Source organism: Sinohyriopsis cumingii, chromosome 19 (genome assembly GCF_028554795.1).
Source record: "Sinohyriopsis cumingii isolate HCF-2022 chromosome 19, ASM2855479v2, whole genome shotgun sequence".
Classification (NCBI taxonomy): domain Eukaryota; kingdom Metazoa; phylum Mollusca; class Bivalvia; order Unionida; family Unionidae; genus Sinohyriopsis; species Sinohyriopsis cumingii.
In genome coordinates, this window is record NC_142979.1 from 6881145 (window position 1) to 6899309 (window position 18165).

The 18165-nt window shown below is 35.4% G+C and overlaps 1 protein-coding gene across 3 annotated transcripts in view; it reads left to right on the forward strand.

The window, feature by feature from the left end:
• LOC149775097 (Fanconi anemia group J protein homolog) overlaps window positions 1–18165 on the forward strand; it is a 240562-nt gene that overhangs the window by 162991 nt on the left and 59406 nt on the right. For all 3 annotated transcript variants that reach the window (XM_089944188.1, XM_089944189.1, XM_089944190.1), the window contains exons 22-27: window positions 864–979; window positions 1308–1343; window positions 6123–6250; window positions 12359–12426; window positions 13006–13114; window positions 16442–17462. In XM_089944188.1, coding sequence (XP_089800314.1) covers window positions 864–979; window positions 1308–1343; window positions 6123–6250; window positions 12359–12426; window positions 13006–13114; window positions 16442–17462 — 1478 coding nt within the window. The remainder of the gene's footprint in view (window positions 1–863; window positions 980–1307; window positions 1344–6122; window positions 6251–12358; window positions 12427–13005; window positions 13115–16441; window positions 17463–18165) is intronic.

An 18165-nucleotide genomic window follows, 5' to 3' on the forward strand; every position in this document is an offset into this window, starting at 1 on the left:
GTCAGTCTGACTGTATGTTTCTCTTTTTGTCTGGCATACAGTCTTATTGTAACTTGTCTGCACTTTGGATGAATTGCCATGAAACTCGGTAATGACACAATTTCAACTAGTCCTGCAGTTGTTATGGATTACAGTGAAACTTGGTACACATTATGGTTATCATCTGAAGAGGTGCATACCAACAAATCACTTTGCTCCTGCAATTTTTATTAGTTATTGCTCCTTTTGTTTCGTAGTTTAATGCAGTGTATGACACAATCTCATTATTACAACTAGTTTGCAGTGTTTAATGGAGTGCCATGAAACAAGATAATTATTATGGTCATCACCTGAAGATGCTGATGTCATCAGATCACTATTCAGACATTTGTATTAGAGTTATTGCCCTTATTGACTGCCAGTGTAATACATTGTGTGACAGACTCTATTATGGATGTAGCTAGTTTCATAGATTTCAGTGAATTGCCACAAAAACTTGGGAAATGTTTTGACCATCATCTAGATATTGACAAAAACTTGGGAAATGTTTTGACCGTCGTCTAGATATTGACAAATTGCCTTATTCTCACACTTGTTATTTTCTCTTATGTACTACAGCTGGAAACCAAAAAAGGGCAATAACTCCTACAAAAATCACAAGTGCGAAGATTTGTTAGTATGTACATCTGTTGATAACCACTATTTTGTGACTTGGCAAACCATTTACATTATTTTTAGCAGAGTTATGTGCTATATTTGTCTATAAACTCATTTCCATCATGGGTTAGGTTTGGGAGCAGGGATATATTTACATGGGCAACCTGCTCACCATTCCTTTAGTTTTAAATAACATTGACCCCTTAATGTCAATATTTTTTGTCTAGGTGATGAAGAGGTAGATACATCGGAGGTGGATGGAGCACTGTTTTTTGCTGTGTGCAGAGGGAAGGTCAGCGAGGGATTAGATTTTGCAGACAACAATGCAAGAGCTGTAATCACAGTACGTAAGCTTGTGGATAGGAGTTAAACATGGAAATATGTCCACTTTGTTTCATCAGACACATGTTTTTCTGTCCTTCTAATAATATATTTGTCTCAGTCTATCTCATCCTGTAAATACTGTATAGATATTTCCCTACCCACCTGTCTATATGTCCTTCCATTTGTATCTGTATATTTCTCTCTACCTGTATATTTATATGTCCCTTCACCTTTTGGTGAAAATTTAGCATAAATTTTGTTGTTATACAGTAGTCAGAAGCAGCTTGTTTTGCTTTCTGTAGCTGAGTCAGTACAGAATTAATAATTCAATTCTTTGTATCTTCCAGGTTGGAATTCCATATCCAAGTATAAAGGACAACCAGGTATTTCTTTATTGAGTCACAAACACATTTATTTTTGTCTGAATCACTAAATGAAACATACTCTTATTTTGACAAAAGCTTTTATCTGAATCAAGGATAATTTACCAATTACCTTAACTAATTCAAGTTACAGTAAAAATGTAACAAAAATTGTTGAAATAGTTGTGATGTTATTAAGTGACATAATTTAATTTATTGCACAAATTGCAGTGGTGTAACTCTTACCCCAAAAATGTGTAAAGCATTGTTGAAGCATATTGATGTAGCTGTATCCATTTATCAGTGTTGTTATACTTCTTTTTCTGGACTGCACTCCGAACCAGTGATTCAGCATTTTCTCATTGATTCTTATCACATACTGTTAAGAATGCCTGGACTGTGAAATTTATATAGATGATGCCATTATGTCTGCTACTTTGAATACATACTTAAATTAGAAACTTCTGAAAATCCATTTTTACAGAATTTAACCATATTTGACAAATAGCACCCCTGTCATGAAGACATTTCTGGTTTCTGTAGATGATGCTGGTTGGTTGCTGTTACTAATATAAGAAAAAATTAAATGTTTCCTCCAAAACCACTCAGCAGAATTTGACCAGATTTGACAGAAAGCTTTCTAGCAAAATTTATGATGATGATGTCACTTGTATGGCCACATGTCCTGAAAATGAAAGACAGTTTAAATAACTTTGCAGAATTTGAATAGAATCCATCCTAGCTCAAAAACATTTCAGCACTGAATAAAATCATCCTAGCTCAAAGACATTTCAGTATTGAATAGAATCCATCCTTGCTCAAAGACATTTCAGTACTGAATAAAATCCATCCTAGCTCAAAGGCATTTCAGTATTGAATAGAATCCATCCTAGCTCAAAGGCATTTCAGTACTGAATAATATCCATCCTAGCTCAAAGACATTTCAGTACTGAATAAAATCCATCCTTGCTCAAAGGCATTTCAGTACTGAATAAAATCCATCCTAACTCAAAGACATTTTAGTATTCAATAGAATCCATCCTAGCTCAAAGTCATTTCAGTATTGAATAGAATCCATCCTAGTTCAAAGACATTTCAGTATTGAATAGAATCCATCCTTGCTCAAAGTCATTTCAGTACTGAATAGAATCCATCCTAGCTCAAAGACATTTCAGTACTGAATAGAATCCATCCTAGCTCAAAGACATTTCAGTATTGAATAAAATCCATCCTAGCTCAAAGACATTTCAGTATTGAATAAAATCCATCCTAGCTCAAAGACATTTCAGTGCTGAATAGAATCCATCCTAGTTCAAAGACATTTCAGTATTGAATAGAATCCATCCTAGCTCAAAGACATTTCAGTATTGAATAGAATCCATCCTAGCTCAAAGGCATTTCAGTACTGAATAGAATCCATCCTAGCTCAAAGGCATTTCAGTACTGAACAGAATCCATCCTAGCTCAAAGACATTTCAGTACTGAATAAAATCCATCCTAGCTCAAAGGCATTTCAGTACTGAATAGAATCCATCCTAGCTCAAAGACATTTCAGTATTGAATAAAATCCATCCTTGCTCAAAGGCATTTCAGTACTGAATAGAATCCATCCTAGCTCAAAGACATTTCAGTATTGAATAAAATCCATCCTTGCTCAAAGGCATTTCAGTACTGAATAGAATCCATCCTAGCTCAAAGGCATTTCAGTACTGAATAGAATCCATCCTAGCTCACCATCATTTCAGTACTGAATAAAATCCATCCTAACTCAAAGGCATTTCAGTATTGAATAGAATCCATCCTAGCTCAAAGACATTTCAGTACTGAATAGAATCCATCCTAGCTCAAAGACATTTCAGTATTGAATAGAATCCATCCTAGCTCAAAGACATTTCAGTATTGAGTAGAATCCATCCTAGCTCAAAGGCATTTCAGTACTGAATAGAATCCATCCTAGCTCAAAGACATTTCAGTATTGAATAGAATCCATCCTTGCTCAAAGGCATTTAAGTACTGAATAAAATCCATCCTAGCTCAAAGACATTTCAGTACTGAATAGAATCCATCCTTGCTCAAAGGCATTTCAGTACTGAATAGAATCCATCCTAGCTCAAAGACATTTCAGTACTGACTAAAATCCATCCTAGCTCAAAGGCATTTCAGTACTGAATAGAATCCATCCTAGCTCAAAGACATTTCAGTATTGAATAGAATCCATCCTAGCTCAAAGACATTTCAGTATTGAGTAGAATCCATCCTAGCTCAAAGGCATTTCAGTACTGAATAGAATCCATCCTAGCTCAAAGACATTTCAGTATTGAATAGAATCCATCCTTGCTCAAAGGCATTTCAGTACTGAATAAAATCCATCCTAGCTCAAAGACATTTCAGTACTGAATAGAATCCATCCTAGCTCAAAGACATTTCAGTATTGAATAGAATCCATCCTAGCTCAAAGACATTTCAGTATTGAGTAGAATCCATCCTTGCTCAAAGGCATTTCAGTACTGAATAGAATCCATCCTAGCTCAAAGACATTTCAGTATTGAGTAGAATCCATCCTAGCTCAAAGGCATTTCAGTATTGAATAGAATCCATCCTAGCTCAAAGGCATTTCAGTACTGAATAGAATCCATCCTAGCTCAAAGACATTTCAGTACTGAATAGAATCCATCCTAGCTCAAAGACATTTCAGTATTGAATAGAATCCATCCTAGCTCAAAGACATTTCAGTATTGAATAGAATCCATCCTAGCTCAAAGGCATTTCAGTACTGAATAGAATCCATCCTAGCTCAAAGACATTTCAGTATTGAGTAGAATCCATCCTAGCTCAAAGGCATTTCAGTACTGAATAGAATCCATCCTAGCTCAAAGGCATTTCAGTATTGAAGAAATTAAGCTGATCTGACATCAGATATTGAATACAAAATAAATAGATAAACCTTAAAATGGTTGTTATAACATATACAAAGAGACCATGAATGAGTTTGATTCCCAGCATTCTATATCAACATTTAAAGAACTGTTGGCTGTTGAATGCAAAATCTCCTGTCTTTGGTTTCCCAGCACTAGTTTCCCTGTGTAGACTCAGTCACACACACACATTGTAGTAAGTAGGATTCCTTGCATTGCAGGGCTCTTTGCAACATATAAGCAGGGCTGTTTGCAACATAGTAAGCAGAGTTCTTTGCAACAGGTAAGCAGGGCTCTTTGCAACAGATAAGCAGGGCTCTTTGCAACGTAGTAAGCAGAGCTCTTTGCAACATAGTAAACATGGCTCTTTGCAACATAGTAAGCAGAGCTCTTTGCAACATAGTAAACAAGGCTCTTTGCAACATAGTAAGCAGGGCTTTTTGCAACATAGTAAGCAGGGCTCATTGCAATGCACCCATTGCTAATAACTCAAGTGTGTTAACATTCCAGATGAGCAGCAGTTTCACATATCTTGTGCAAATAAATTGGCTACAGTGTATAATGGATTGAATGGGTTTAGGGTCAATAAATTGGCCACAGTGTATAAAAGATTGAATGGGTTTAGGGTCAATAAATTGGTTACAGTTTATAAAGGATTAATTGAATGGGTTTAGGGTCAATAAATTGGCTACAGTGTATAAAGGATTAATTGAATGGGTTTAGGGTCAATAAATTGGCTACAGTGTATAAAGGATTAATTGAATGGGTTTAGGGTCAATAAATTGGCTACAGTGTATAAAGGATTAATTGAATGGGTTTAGGGTCAATAAATTGGCTACAGTTTATAATGGATTAATTGAATGGGTTTAGGGTCAATAAATTGGCTACAGTGTATAAAGGATTAATTGAATGGGTTTCGGGTCAATAAATTGGCTATAGTGTATAATGGATTAATTGAATGGGTTTAGGGTCAATAAGTTATACACATTTAGTGATGAGTTGTTGACACTTTTCTTTTGTGATAAACCAATGTTTAATAATGGTGCATTCAGTCAATATGAACTAACGGATCAGGATGGATTCCGGATATTTATGCGTTTATCTGAAATGCTGATGCTCAATCACAATGTAAACACTCGCCAAATAGTGCCGTGTCATCGATTATGTCCAGAGTTAATCTTGGCCATTAAGCTGTATGATATATTTTCATTGGCATCACAAAGGTCTTTCTTATTCAGATTCCCTACTATTGCGAGTTTGCTGTGCAAAAGTATTACCTTATTTGAAATTTTAAACAATGAAAACCACATTATAAATTACCCAATCTTAAAATCTTTTCTTGGGCCAGGATTTTTTTATATCTTCCTATACATATTCGTTAAAAAGAATTTTAAATGAAGTTATTGCATGTGCACCCCCGTGTCTAATTCCTCCTGGTTTTTTGTTAAGGTAGATTTGCATCTGAATTGTAGTTTAGCAAGTGTCTTTTCATAATGATCAGCCTGTCATTCTTTAGTTCTTTTTGTATTCTTTTTTTCCACACATGTATGCAAACTAGATTCAAATGAAGCTTATTGTGAAGTTATGTTTTTTAGGCAAGAGTGTTTTCAGATGTAAATATTTCCTAGAAGTAAGTCTTGCATTCATTCCTCCTCTAGAAGGCATGCTTCAAACATTTTGGTTTCCTGCATTCTACTCATTAGCAGGACTTCTGAAATAGAGGACCAGTCTAGCAATAGTGGACCAGTCTATCAATGGAGGACCAGTCTAGGAATCCCATTGTTTACTCCAGTCATTTGTTAACAGACAAGACATCAGTTGACATAGAAGTTTTTAGATTTCATTCTGTTTTATAAAAGCTTATGATTGTTTCATTAAATTACAGGTGAAACTGAAGAAGGAATACAATGACAAACACAAGGCCAGCCGAGGGTTGTTGTCAGGAAATGAATGGTATGAGATCCAGGCATACCGAGCTCTGAATCAGGCCCTGGGACGCTGTATTAGACACAGGTATTTGTATTTGTATAGAGTGGGTATAAAATTGGCAGTGTTTTCATTTCTTTGTTCTTCCAAATGTTTGTACTTTTTACTAGATGCTTTAACTATACATCATAATATACATGTAAGCCATTCAGTCTTAAATGGCTGTTTGCATGCCATTGTTCTGAACCAACACCAGAATATCACTCACAGGACGGAATTTCCTTGAATCAGATTCCTGGATTTCACAACAGAATCACAGTATGGACTCTCCAGTGATCAAATTGTATGAAATTCAAATTAAATTTGGCCATTTCAATATCTTGAGTCTTAAAAAATATTTCAGAAATATTGCTACAATTGAGGCCAGGTTATATAAGCCAGGATTTTTGTTAACACTGTAAATGGAACTTTCAGGCTGATGGACCTGCTAATTAAAAATTAACCATAATTGTAATGTTGTTTTATTCTTGCCTTTTATTAAAATCAGCATTTTTTAATGCTGTCTGCAGTTGAGCAAAGCTTATCCTCTTTTACGTGCAGGATCTGTCTATAAATGATACTGTAATTAGCGTAATTAGCAGATAATATGCTCTCAAGTAGAATAAGTGTACAGATTTTATGTGTTGAGCTCCTAAATGCTTTTGAAAGACAGTTTTCATCGACTAATGTACAGTCCTTATTGGTTGCCGAAAACACACTTATCTCATCTCAAGACACTACCCCGATAATGTCAACAGCCACATATCAATATTGGCTGTTAGTAATATTTTGAGGCATGCAAGAAAAACTGAACTAAAAGCTTGAGCTGTTTACAGACATGGAAAGAGATATTTCGCTGTCTAGCTGATAATTCAAGTCAGTTGCAGAGATAGGCAAATTTATGGTCTCCAGCCTTCGCTGAAATTGCCAAATGTGATACAATTTTGTCAGTTTTTTTATGACGTTTTCATTTCAAATGAAAAATTTTAAATTCAGATTTCCAATATTATACAGTTTTTAGAAAATTATAACATTTCTGACATAATGTCACTGCCTGTTGCTAGTGTAACGTATTTCAGAGATCCTATCGATGATGCAAGGAACTCAGTTTTTGAAGAAAGCAACATCCATAAATGCATCACTTAAATTAAATGAAAGAGCTAATGCATGCAGGTTGGAAAACAAGATTGTAAAAAGAGTGGTGTTGAGGACTTTTAAAGAAATAAGTAGTTGCTGGATGTAAAAATAAACTTTTACTTAAATCATAGGAAGATCCAAAATATATTTCTTTTCAAATACGTACACCAACAACTGGACAAAATATTACAGAATGGTCTTCATCTATCCATCTTGAGAGGCAGTATATCATAGAAATCCTTATGTCTGACGGTCTATCCATTCTTCCTTCCTTCATTACACAATCTTACTAATGCAACTAGTTTTCAAAAGATTGACATAAAACTTAGTTTCTCAAGTGGTCATCATCTAAAAATGACTGTATTGACAAATCGCTGCATTCACAAAATTGCCTCAATTTTAAGACATAGGGATCACTTTTTCAACAGCTTTGTTGTTGTATGCATCAAAACTGTTTTTGCATTAGGTCATTTTTCTCAGACACCATTGCATGTACAGTCATGAAATGTGACAAATTATTTGGAGTTATTAATTATAATCAGCACAAGGTTTTGCATTTACACATGGACACTGTTATGTTTGTGGTTGTGCAGTTTGATGGGTGGTACTGATGGGTGTTTGTATATTAGGGACATTAATCACCTCGATGAAAGTCGAAATGATAAACTTTTCTAACTCTAGTGACTACGCAAGGGTTTAGCTCTACTGCTCATAGACGAGGGGCAAGATGTGGCTGAATGGTCTGAAGTGCTCGCCTTTATCGATCACTGCCATCTCACCTCTCTGTGGGTTTCAATCTCAGTGAATGTGGGTGTGTAAGAAAGCTTGCCAGTAGCTTCCAGTGGGGCGGTGGTTCTTACTGGGATTTTCCCAGGTTCTTACTCCACCATTTATACAGACCAACATGTATAGCCTATGGTGTGCTGAAAAACGGCCTTAAACTCACAACAGCATAGTTAGAAGATAATGTTGTGGAATGTGTCCATCATCCATTGTCTGTCTGATTGCATAAGTTTGATTTCATTACTCTCTCTCAAGTACTTGGAGGTTGTCCATGAAACTTTACACACACAATCATCATAAGGCTTAATTGGATCTTGATTGAAAATTTTGCCATCCACTGTGATCACCATGTTGACCCTCTTGAAAATATTTTTATCACTACACCTCCTGAATGGATGGTCATTTTTTGCTTTATTGCTCCTCAAAAAAAATTCTGCTGATCTGATATCGGGTATGGCCACAATAGTGGCCATCCTGAAGAGCTTGTTATTGTTACTCCATTTAATAGCTGGTCATTTTAAAATAGGGTTTTAATAGCTGGTCATTTCAAAATAGGGTTTTAATAGCTGGTCATTTCAAAATAGGGTTTTAATAGCTGGTCATTTCAAAATAGGGTTTCACTCAAAGACTTAAAATGATATCTAGTTTGTCCTAAATAAAAATTGTGCCCCTTGGACATCCGGTATTATAGCTGTCAAGGTGGCCATCTTGAAAATCTCATTATTGCAACTTTTTCTGAGTGACAGGTCTTATTGATATGGCATTTTTATATTAGAATTCTCACAACATTGCTTCTTTGTGAAAATGGTGCAGATCCAGTATGCTATCGTCATGGCCATCTTGAAAATCTTGTCTGACCTCTCCCAAGCAGATGGTCATATCACCATGGTGATTGTCATATCACCATGGGGTTTTAATTAGATGGTCATATTGCCATCGTGATAGTCATATCGTAATAGGATTTTAATTAGGTGGTCATATTGCCATGGTGATGGTCATATCGCCATGGGGTTTTAATTAGATGGTCATATTACCATGTTGATGATCATATCACCATGGAGTTTTAATTAGATGGTCATATTGCCATGGTGATGATCATATCACCATGGTGATGATCATATCACCATGGGGTTTTAATTAGATGGTCAAATCACCTTTAGGATTTTAATTAGATGGTCATATTGCCATGGTGATGGTCACATTGCCATGGGGTTTTAATTAGGTGGTCATATCGCCATGTAGTTTTAATTAGTTGGTGATATCACCTTTGGGATTTTAATTAAATGGTCATATTGACATGGTGATCATCAAATCACCATGGGGTTTTAATTAGATGGTCATATTGCCATAGTGATGGTCATATTGACATTGGGTTTTAATTAGATGGTCATATCACCATGGGGTTTGCAATGACTTTTTATTATGTCATCTTGATTCTAAGCAAAATTGGTGCTGATCTGATGACATTCTTTATGGCTGCAATGCTACTCTTGTATAGATTGTCATTTCAACATAGACTTATGACATCTAGTTAGTCCTAATTGTTGGCCTGTGCTAATTGTTATATCTACACTTTTCATTAAAAGACTTGTTATGATGTCTGGTTTGTTTTAAATGTAAATGGTGCCAATCTTACATCCAGTGTGGCCAAACGGGTAGTTATCTTGAATATTTTATAAACACTACTAATCCTTAATGGATGACCATTTTGACATGTTTTTTTTACTGAATTCTTATGACGTCAAGTAGGTCCTCAGTAATACTTGTACCAGTCTGATATACAATATGGCCACCATGATAATTGTATTGCTTTTTCTCTTTAACAGATGTTCATATTGACATGGAGTTTTCACTCAAACACTTCTTAAGAATGCCAGTTAACCCTAAATAAAAATGGTGCCCCTCAGACACCAAGGTGTCTAATTTCAAACTTGTGCTATTGCAACTCATTATGAATGAGTTATCTTATTAATATGGGGTTTCCACCTTGAGAGTCCTTGCAGTGTCTAGTTGGTACTTAGTGAAAATGGTTTCCCTCAGATTCAGTATTCTATGAAAGTCTTTTTCTTGCCTCTCCCAAGTAGATTGTCATGTCGCCATGGGCTTTCAGTTAAAGACTTTTTATAATGACTAGTCAGCCATGAATAAAAAAAATTGTACCAGTCTGACATCCAGTATGGCCACCATGGCAGCCATCTTGAAAATCTTGTTGCTGCTCCTTCTGAATAGATGTTCATATCAACATGAGGTTTTCACAGCCTTCTTACGATGTGACTAAATCCTGAATAAAAAATGGTACTGATCTGACATCCAACACGGGTGGCCATCTTGGAATCCCTGTTATTACTACACTGTAATAGATAGTCATTTCAACATAGGATTTTCACTTTAAGACTTCTTATGATGTTGAGTTGGTGCTAAATGAAAATGGTGGACATTGAACATTGAATACGACCACCATGGTGATCGTCTTGAAAATCATATTATCTCTACACCTCTTGTGCTGATGGTCATTTTGGCAAAATGTTACCAGTATGACGTCCAGTATGGTCATTTTGGCAAAATGGTACCAGTATGACATCCAATGTGGTCATTTTGGCAAAATGGTACCAGTATGATATCCAGTATGGTCATTTTGGCAAAATGGTACCAGTATGACATCCAGTATGGTCATTTTGGCAAAATGGTACCAGTATGACATTCAGTGTGGTCATTTTGGCAAAATGGTACCAGTATGATATCCAGTATGGTCATTTTGGCAAAATGGTACCAGTATGACATCCAGTTGGGTTTTCATTGAAAGACTGTTTATGATATATAGTTTTGACTCAAAATGGTACCAGTATGGTCACCATGGCTTCCTGCTTGAAAATTTTATTACATTTATAGGAAGTCCTAAATAAAAATTGTTGCCTAGCAACACTTCCAACAATGTAAGCTTGGTAAAAATGATCTGAATGAGACCTTCCCTTTATGACGTCCATGTTTGAAATTTTTATGTCACTGCTTTTGCAGAATATATAGAATTAGCACTGGGTTTCAACTGAACGACTTGTGATATGTAGTTGTTGGGTCTTGTGATATGTAGTTGTTGGGACTTGTGATATGTAGTTGTTTGAAATGAAATTGATATCAAATAGACCACCAGTATGGCTACCCTGTTAGCCATATTGAAATCTTTAAAACTACTTCAGATGAATACACATGGAATTTTCACTGAGAAACTAGTTATAACATCTGTTTGATCCTTTAAAAAATGGTGCTGAACAAAAGCAGCCATCTTGGCAATCTTGTTAGTATTACTCATTATCAAGGATTAGTCATATTGCAGGAAATCTGACTGGCTAAACTTGTCTAATATTTGCTTTAAAAAATTGACTTACATCCTTTGTGCATAGTTTGGCATTTGAACCATGTGGTTATCATACCAAACTAGAGATCAACAGCTTGAATCCTTAAATTAAAAGCATTCATGCCAGCATCTTTCTGGATCGTTTCTTGTTATGACATATAAATCCATTGTCAGTAGTACTTTAAGAATTTAACATTGTGCAAAATCTAAAACTGTGGAGTGAAATTAATGTCTGACAGAATCTTGTGAGTGCAACTTTTTTCTCATATTGTATAGATCACTCAGAATTTTGGTACATATTTGCTCACCCACCCACCCCAATCTGTGTTTCTGGTCGGCCAATCAGCCCTGTTTCTCATCTCCAACCCTTGCACCTTTTTCCCCCATAATAAAAAAAATCTTAAAATATGACATTAAATATATATTTTTTTATTTAAAAAGCACCTGTGTACCCTAATTTTAAAACCAGTGCAATAGGAAACATACATGGGTGGGGGTAAATATGTACCACAATCTTTTTTAGCCTTATGATCATTGTTGTCTAAAGATAAACAGTGTTAAGAAATCTTTCTGCTTATGTGATATTTTTTTTTTAACTTTCTGATTTTCACAAAGCTATGTCTATTCCTGCAGTGTTAGGTCAATTGTTGTGAAACTTGGTACATTGGAATGATAATTGTATTCTTAATATCAGGTGCATTTTTGACCGACACTGTATCTGTCATATTTAACTTGATTCTTTCCATTTTTGTCATTGTATTTTTCCTGGCTTACACTTTGGAAAAACTATTTGATTTTCACATTGACCCATTGGAAAAATATGAAAGCAAAAGTTATTGTAAGCATTCTGATTTTTCAACATTGCTTGTTCTGTCTTATTTCAGGAAAGACTGGGGAGCTCTGATCATTGTTGATGAGCGGTTTGTTAACAATCGTGAAAAATATTGTAAAGGTGAGATTCACTGAGCAAATTTTGTCCTTTAATACTGCATTTCTTAAGGAAGTATGTTTGCTGATTTTGAAATGAACAAAAATTAATTACTGATTCTGATGAAATATTCTTTTAAATTCTGCAGAAATACCATTCCCAACAATCTTTCATTGTAATGGAAAGATCACACTAACTTGTGACGGACTGTTTTAAGGTGGAAATATGTATGTGTTGAGTTTGAGAAAGCTGATGCAATTAGATTTAATTTTAATTTGCTTTTAATTTAACAATATATAATGGAGGTAAAATACTATCAAGTATGAACAGCACACCTTTGCCTTATTTGTTTTGTGTGAAACGTTCTTAATTACTATGTATAGCTTGTAACGTTAACTTGTCATTGAAGAAAAAATCTTCAATGGTCACCCATTTCCTCTCTCTCTCTCTCTCTCTCTCTCTCTCTCTAATGATGGTGATAGACCTTCTGTTAGTACCATTTAAAGTTGCACTAATAATAGTTTGATATTTGATTATTACACTGGTTAACATAATAGAGATCTGTAGTTAGTACTAAAACCAATCTATGTTACAAATTTTCAGGGCTGTCCAAGTGGGTTAGAAACAAAGTTCAGTCCTACCACAAGTTTGAATCAGCCATGGAGTCACTGTCCGAGTTTACAGCAAAGTTTGCAAAAGAGACACCCATTTGGTATGAAATCCACATTCATGCTCAAAATGCAATGGATTCATTTTTGAGTACAACTTGTCCTAGAATCTTTATCGCAGCTATGAAACTTGTGATGTATATTAGGCTGCTATGACTACTAAAAATAGCTTTCACGTAGCACCTGCCTTTGACGACTTTTTATTTCCAAATTACAAAAGGTTGCACTGATGGAACAAGGTTTGCTTTGACATTTGTAAGGTATGTAGCGATTAAATAATCCCATTTTTTGCAATTACAGATACACAGTGCTGTTTAAACTAGAGTTTGGCTTGGGGGAATTTTAGCCCATCTGTGCAAATGAGACAGAAATCCAGTGCTGATAAAAATGTGGCTTGGAGTCATTTCAGCCCCTCTGCCTTTGAGATAGCATCCTTTCTCATTACCAAATATAGTTTGTCTTACAAATGATAATAACAAACTTATGGTCTTACAAAAATTAAGAACAAAGTATATATCAACTGACTTCTAATTATGTAGAAGAAATTAGTGAAGATACAATAAGTATACATGGGTTTGGCTGGTAGTGATTGGTTGATAACGAAAAGCAAAATTTTAGTAGAAAGAATCTTTCGAGAGCTTAAATCTATTTGCAACTGAAAAAAATTGAAAAATGTTTTATTGATGGAATTTCAGTCCCTTTACAGATGAGACTTTGGAACACTCATTATTTAAACTAATGATTCTTTAGGTGCATTGTTGAAAACCTGTTTCAAGTACATATAGATCAAAAAGTTTTCTCTACAGAAGCTTGCAACAAGGATGAGTTTATACTGAGAAGAAAAAACAATTTGATCATGATCATTCAGAAATTAAAAATTATTGTTTTTAATATCATGGTGTTTCCATGGGTTAACTATGGGAGCTAAAATAGTACTGTGAATCCTACAGGCTGAGACGAATTTTTACATGTCAAGGGAAGTAACTCAATTAGGTAAATGATTATACCATGTAGTTATCTCCCTTGGATAGTGTTCCAATGCTTTTAAAAGGAAATCGCCACTTAATTAATTTTTTAAAATTATAATATAAATTCTGTAGCAACATATAAAGATAAGAAAATTTAGAAAAATGTAAATATTATTTAGAGCAGTATGACCTGTAAATTAGGATCTCTCCAAGTCATCATTATTCTCAGTACTTTGATTTTAACTGATTTGAGCATAATGATTAATCCCTTTGCTACTACAGCTGTTGTACAGCTTTACTGTGTAATATCATGTTAGCTATTGAGGCTGTTTGCTAAGCTTAATTACTAAAGTATTATCATAGTGGAATACATAAAATGATGGTAAGATTTATCTTCATTATTTGACTGTTCTAGTGGCCTAATGGATAGAACATCTGCCTTCTAAAAATAGTACTAACAGTTGCCTTGCTTAGCACTCAGCATTAAGAGGTTAGTGTTAGGACTGGTCGGCCTGGTGTCAGGATAATGTGACTGGGTGGGACATCATGCTACATGTCTGCGGCATCGTGCTAGACATCACTGTAAACTGCCAAACTGCAGACACAGTAGCGTTAAAGCTACGACCCGAATAACTCATTATTTATTTCTTGATTTCAATTTGATTAAAAATCGGCTTACATTGTATACAAATTGCTTTTTGAGATATATTTTGATATTCAGTTCTATGTCTCTTCAGGTTAGATATTTTCCAGTGATGGAAGTTGTTTTTAGTAACATCAGATAAGTCTATGGTTGGAATATTTGCCTAAAAAACATGAATGAAATCCACATTTTGTAATTCGAAAGTTGAGAGTTACAACTCTCTAAACAGCCATTGTCCACACATAAATGTACTTAGCACTGTTTACATCCAAGGAAAACTTAATGTTTTCTCCACTCCCTTAAACACATCTTACATCTCCCATGTTTCTGGCACCATTTCAGGTCTTGCTTGTGCACCCACATTTTCATATTTGTTTTTTTTTTTCCACAAGTTTTTCCATTTGGTATTATGGAAAATACATTAGAAGAAAAATTATCCTTGTTGCTTTGGGGTCCAAGCTCCACAGTTGAACTGACATGTGAATCAAAATGATAGATATTAAATATGGAATATCGTCACTCCATTGTCCAAGTAGACACTGGCCTCTTCTCAGCTAATGCGGTCATTGCCTAATTTTGATTGATCAAACTCAGCTTTACCTGTCAGATTAAACCCTTTAAAATCACTAATATCCAAATAGGAATCCATCTTTGTTTACCTGAACTACACTTGGCTTTAAAAAATGCAGAAAAAGCTCTTCTTGTATGTTACAGTTTAAACTATCTTGTTACAAACTTGTCTCAAAATCTGAAATGAACTGTTCTCTCATAATGAAAAGTATGTATTTTCAACCATTAAGCATTAAGTTCACATTAATGTATGCATGTATGCAGCACTGAGAATTTGAATAGTGCTTAAATTAATGCATATAAGTGACAGTGGGTAGCAAACCAGTCTAAGCGACATTGGATTGAAGTGGCAGTAGGGTTGCTGGGATATTTACAGTGGGTAGCAAACCAGTCTAAGTGACATTGGATTGAAGTGGCAATAGGGTTGCAGGGATATTTACAGGTGATGCAATGTAGCAGAGGTTGCTAAGATGTTAATGTTTGTAATTTTCAAATTTTAATCAAATGTGACATGTATGAACATTATTTATAATTTCTGTTGTCATTTCATTGGTGTGTTGATAATGTGTTTATGCGACCATTTCAGAGGTGTTTTAATGTCATTGTGTTTTCCCAGCCATTTCAGTGCTCTTTTGATGTCATTGTGTTTTCCAAACCATTTCAGTGGTGTGTGGATAATCAGTGTGTTTTCCCAACCATTTCAGTTGTATGTTAATGTCTTTGTGTTTTCCCACCATTTAAGTGGTGTGCTGATATTCAATGTGTTTTCCCAACCATTTCAGTTGTGCACTGATGTCATTGTGTTTCTCCAACCATTTAAGTGGTGTGTTGATATTCAATGTGTTTTCCCAACCATTTCAGTTGTATGTTAATGTCTTTGTGTTTTCCCAACCATTTCAGTGGTGTGTTGATATTCAATATCTTTTCCCAACCATTTCATTTGTGCACTGATGTCATTGTGTACTCTGATTTTATGTGCCATGTAACATAGTCTTTTTTCTGGTTAAATAACCTAATATTTTGTGATGAGATACTGGATTGGATATTTTGTGATGAAATACGGCATTATATTGGATCCTTGTTTACTTTAATTGCTTAATATTTAATGCAGAACATAGAAAGACCTATTATTACTGTTATGTAATTGTTTTGTTTGTTTTTTGATGTTTTGTAATATACAATTTTTTCAGTGCTGATACATCATTCATTCCATCTACTCCTTCAACACCAAAATATTCTGTCTACCAGAACAAGAACAATTCCTTCACGTCTCCATCAGTGGCCTCTCCCATCTTGAAATCAGATAGAAAGAAGTTTCTGCCTAAATCTCCAGTCACACCACCAACCATCCCTATTGAGATCAAAACTGGGTCAGACAAGTCAGTACCCACAAAGGGAGGTAACCCATTGCTGATCAGTCCTCCTTCGCAACAGATGATATATGAGCAACTTAAGGCTGTGATTAACTCCCCTTCAGTGCCCAAAGATAAGCCTTATTATGTTTTCATCAGTGAAGGGACTCCCTATGAACAGAAGTTTCTAATCAAACCTCCAAAACAGATGACTTCCTTGGAGACAAGCTTGGCATCAGGTGGACAATATCCAGGGCAAGCTTTAGTATCAGCACCTGCAAAAGTTCCACCTGTGCAGGTATTAAATTCATCTTTGACTCAAAACACATCTATGCCAGTGGCAGATTGGCAACATGCAGGCTTAGCAGCCAATCCAGGTGTATTCCTTTGTGGGACAAGGCAAATAATAGGGCAGACTGCGATGTCTGCGCCAACAGACCTACCAGCTGGATCTGTCATTAATAACACATTCACCACACCAAAGAAGGGAACTAATACAGCAGGTCAGATGTCAATTGGAATCAATCCGTCCTTGGCTGGACAGCAGACTTTAGCTGCATTATTAGCAAAAAATAATCAAACACAGAATCTTTTGGTGAATCATTTTGGGCAACAGTTAGCTTCTATTCCACAGGCCAGTGCAGCACTTACTTTGACACCCCAAGGGGCTCATCAAGGGGCTCTGGCATCAGCATTAGCTGCTGTAGAAGGTAAACCAATTCAGGAAGCGACTTCCAAGCCACAATTAGCATTTGTTGGGGGACAGCCAGTGCTTTTGACAACACAGGGAGCAAGCCTTGCCAGGGCAAATGAAAATGGTGCTCAGAAGCATATTGTACTGCAGTTTCAAGTGCCAAAGGTAACCACATAAAAAGACGTAATGTATGATGGGGGTGGATGAATGGGCATGCCTGCATTTGTAGATATCATTATATGTATCAGTAAGATTTTTCTTCATGTTTTGAGAGATATAAGTTTAACTTCTTACAAAATGCTAAATGGTAGTGAAGTAGCTTGTAGTTTAACTTTTCCGTTATATAATACATACTGGACAATACTGCATTTTACTGGACAACACTGCATTTTACTGGACAACACTGCATTTTAAGTGATTAAAGCTGTAATTTTTGCTTTTGATTAAGACTGGTAGTACGATGTGATTTCTTCAGGATTGTAACACATTGGGGGAATTGCCACACTGACATTTCGTTTTTAGATATATTACCCTATCACAATAACACATTAGTATATGGTTTACACAGGTCCTGAAAAACACTTGAATTTTATGTCTGGTCTTGAAAAGCCCTTGGAAATTAGAAAAGGTAGAAAAAGTCCTTAAAATATTTGTTTGGACACCAAAGGCCCTTTAAAAGCCTTGAATTTTTTTTTACTAATATTTGACTTGTTACTATTAAGTGATTATTTTAAGAAAAGGCAAGGGATTTAAATAATCTGGAGATAAGATTGAATGATATGGGAGAATCCCTGAAGAATTGAAATGTACATGCTGTAGATTCGGCATGGCTTGGACAATAATAATAGCAATTTGACATGAAGCTGGA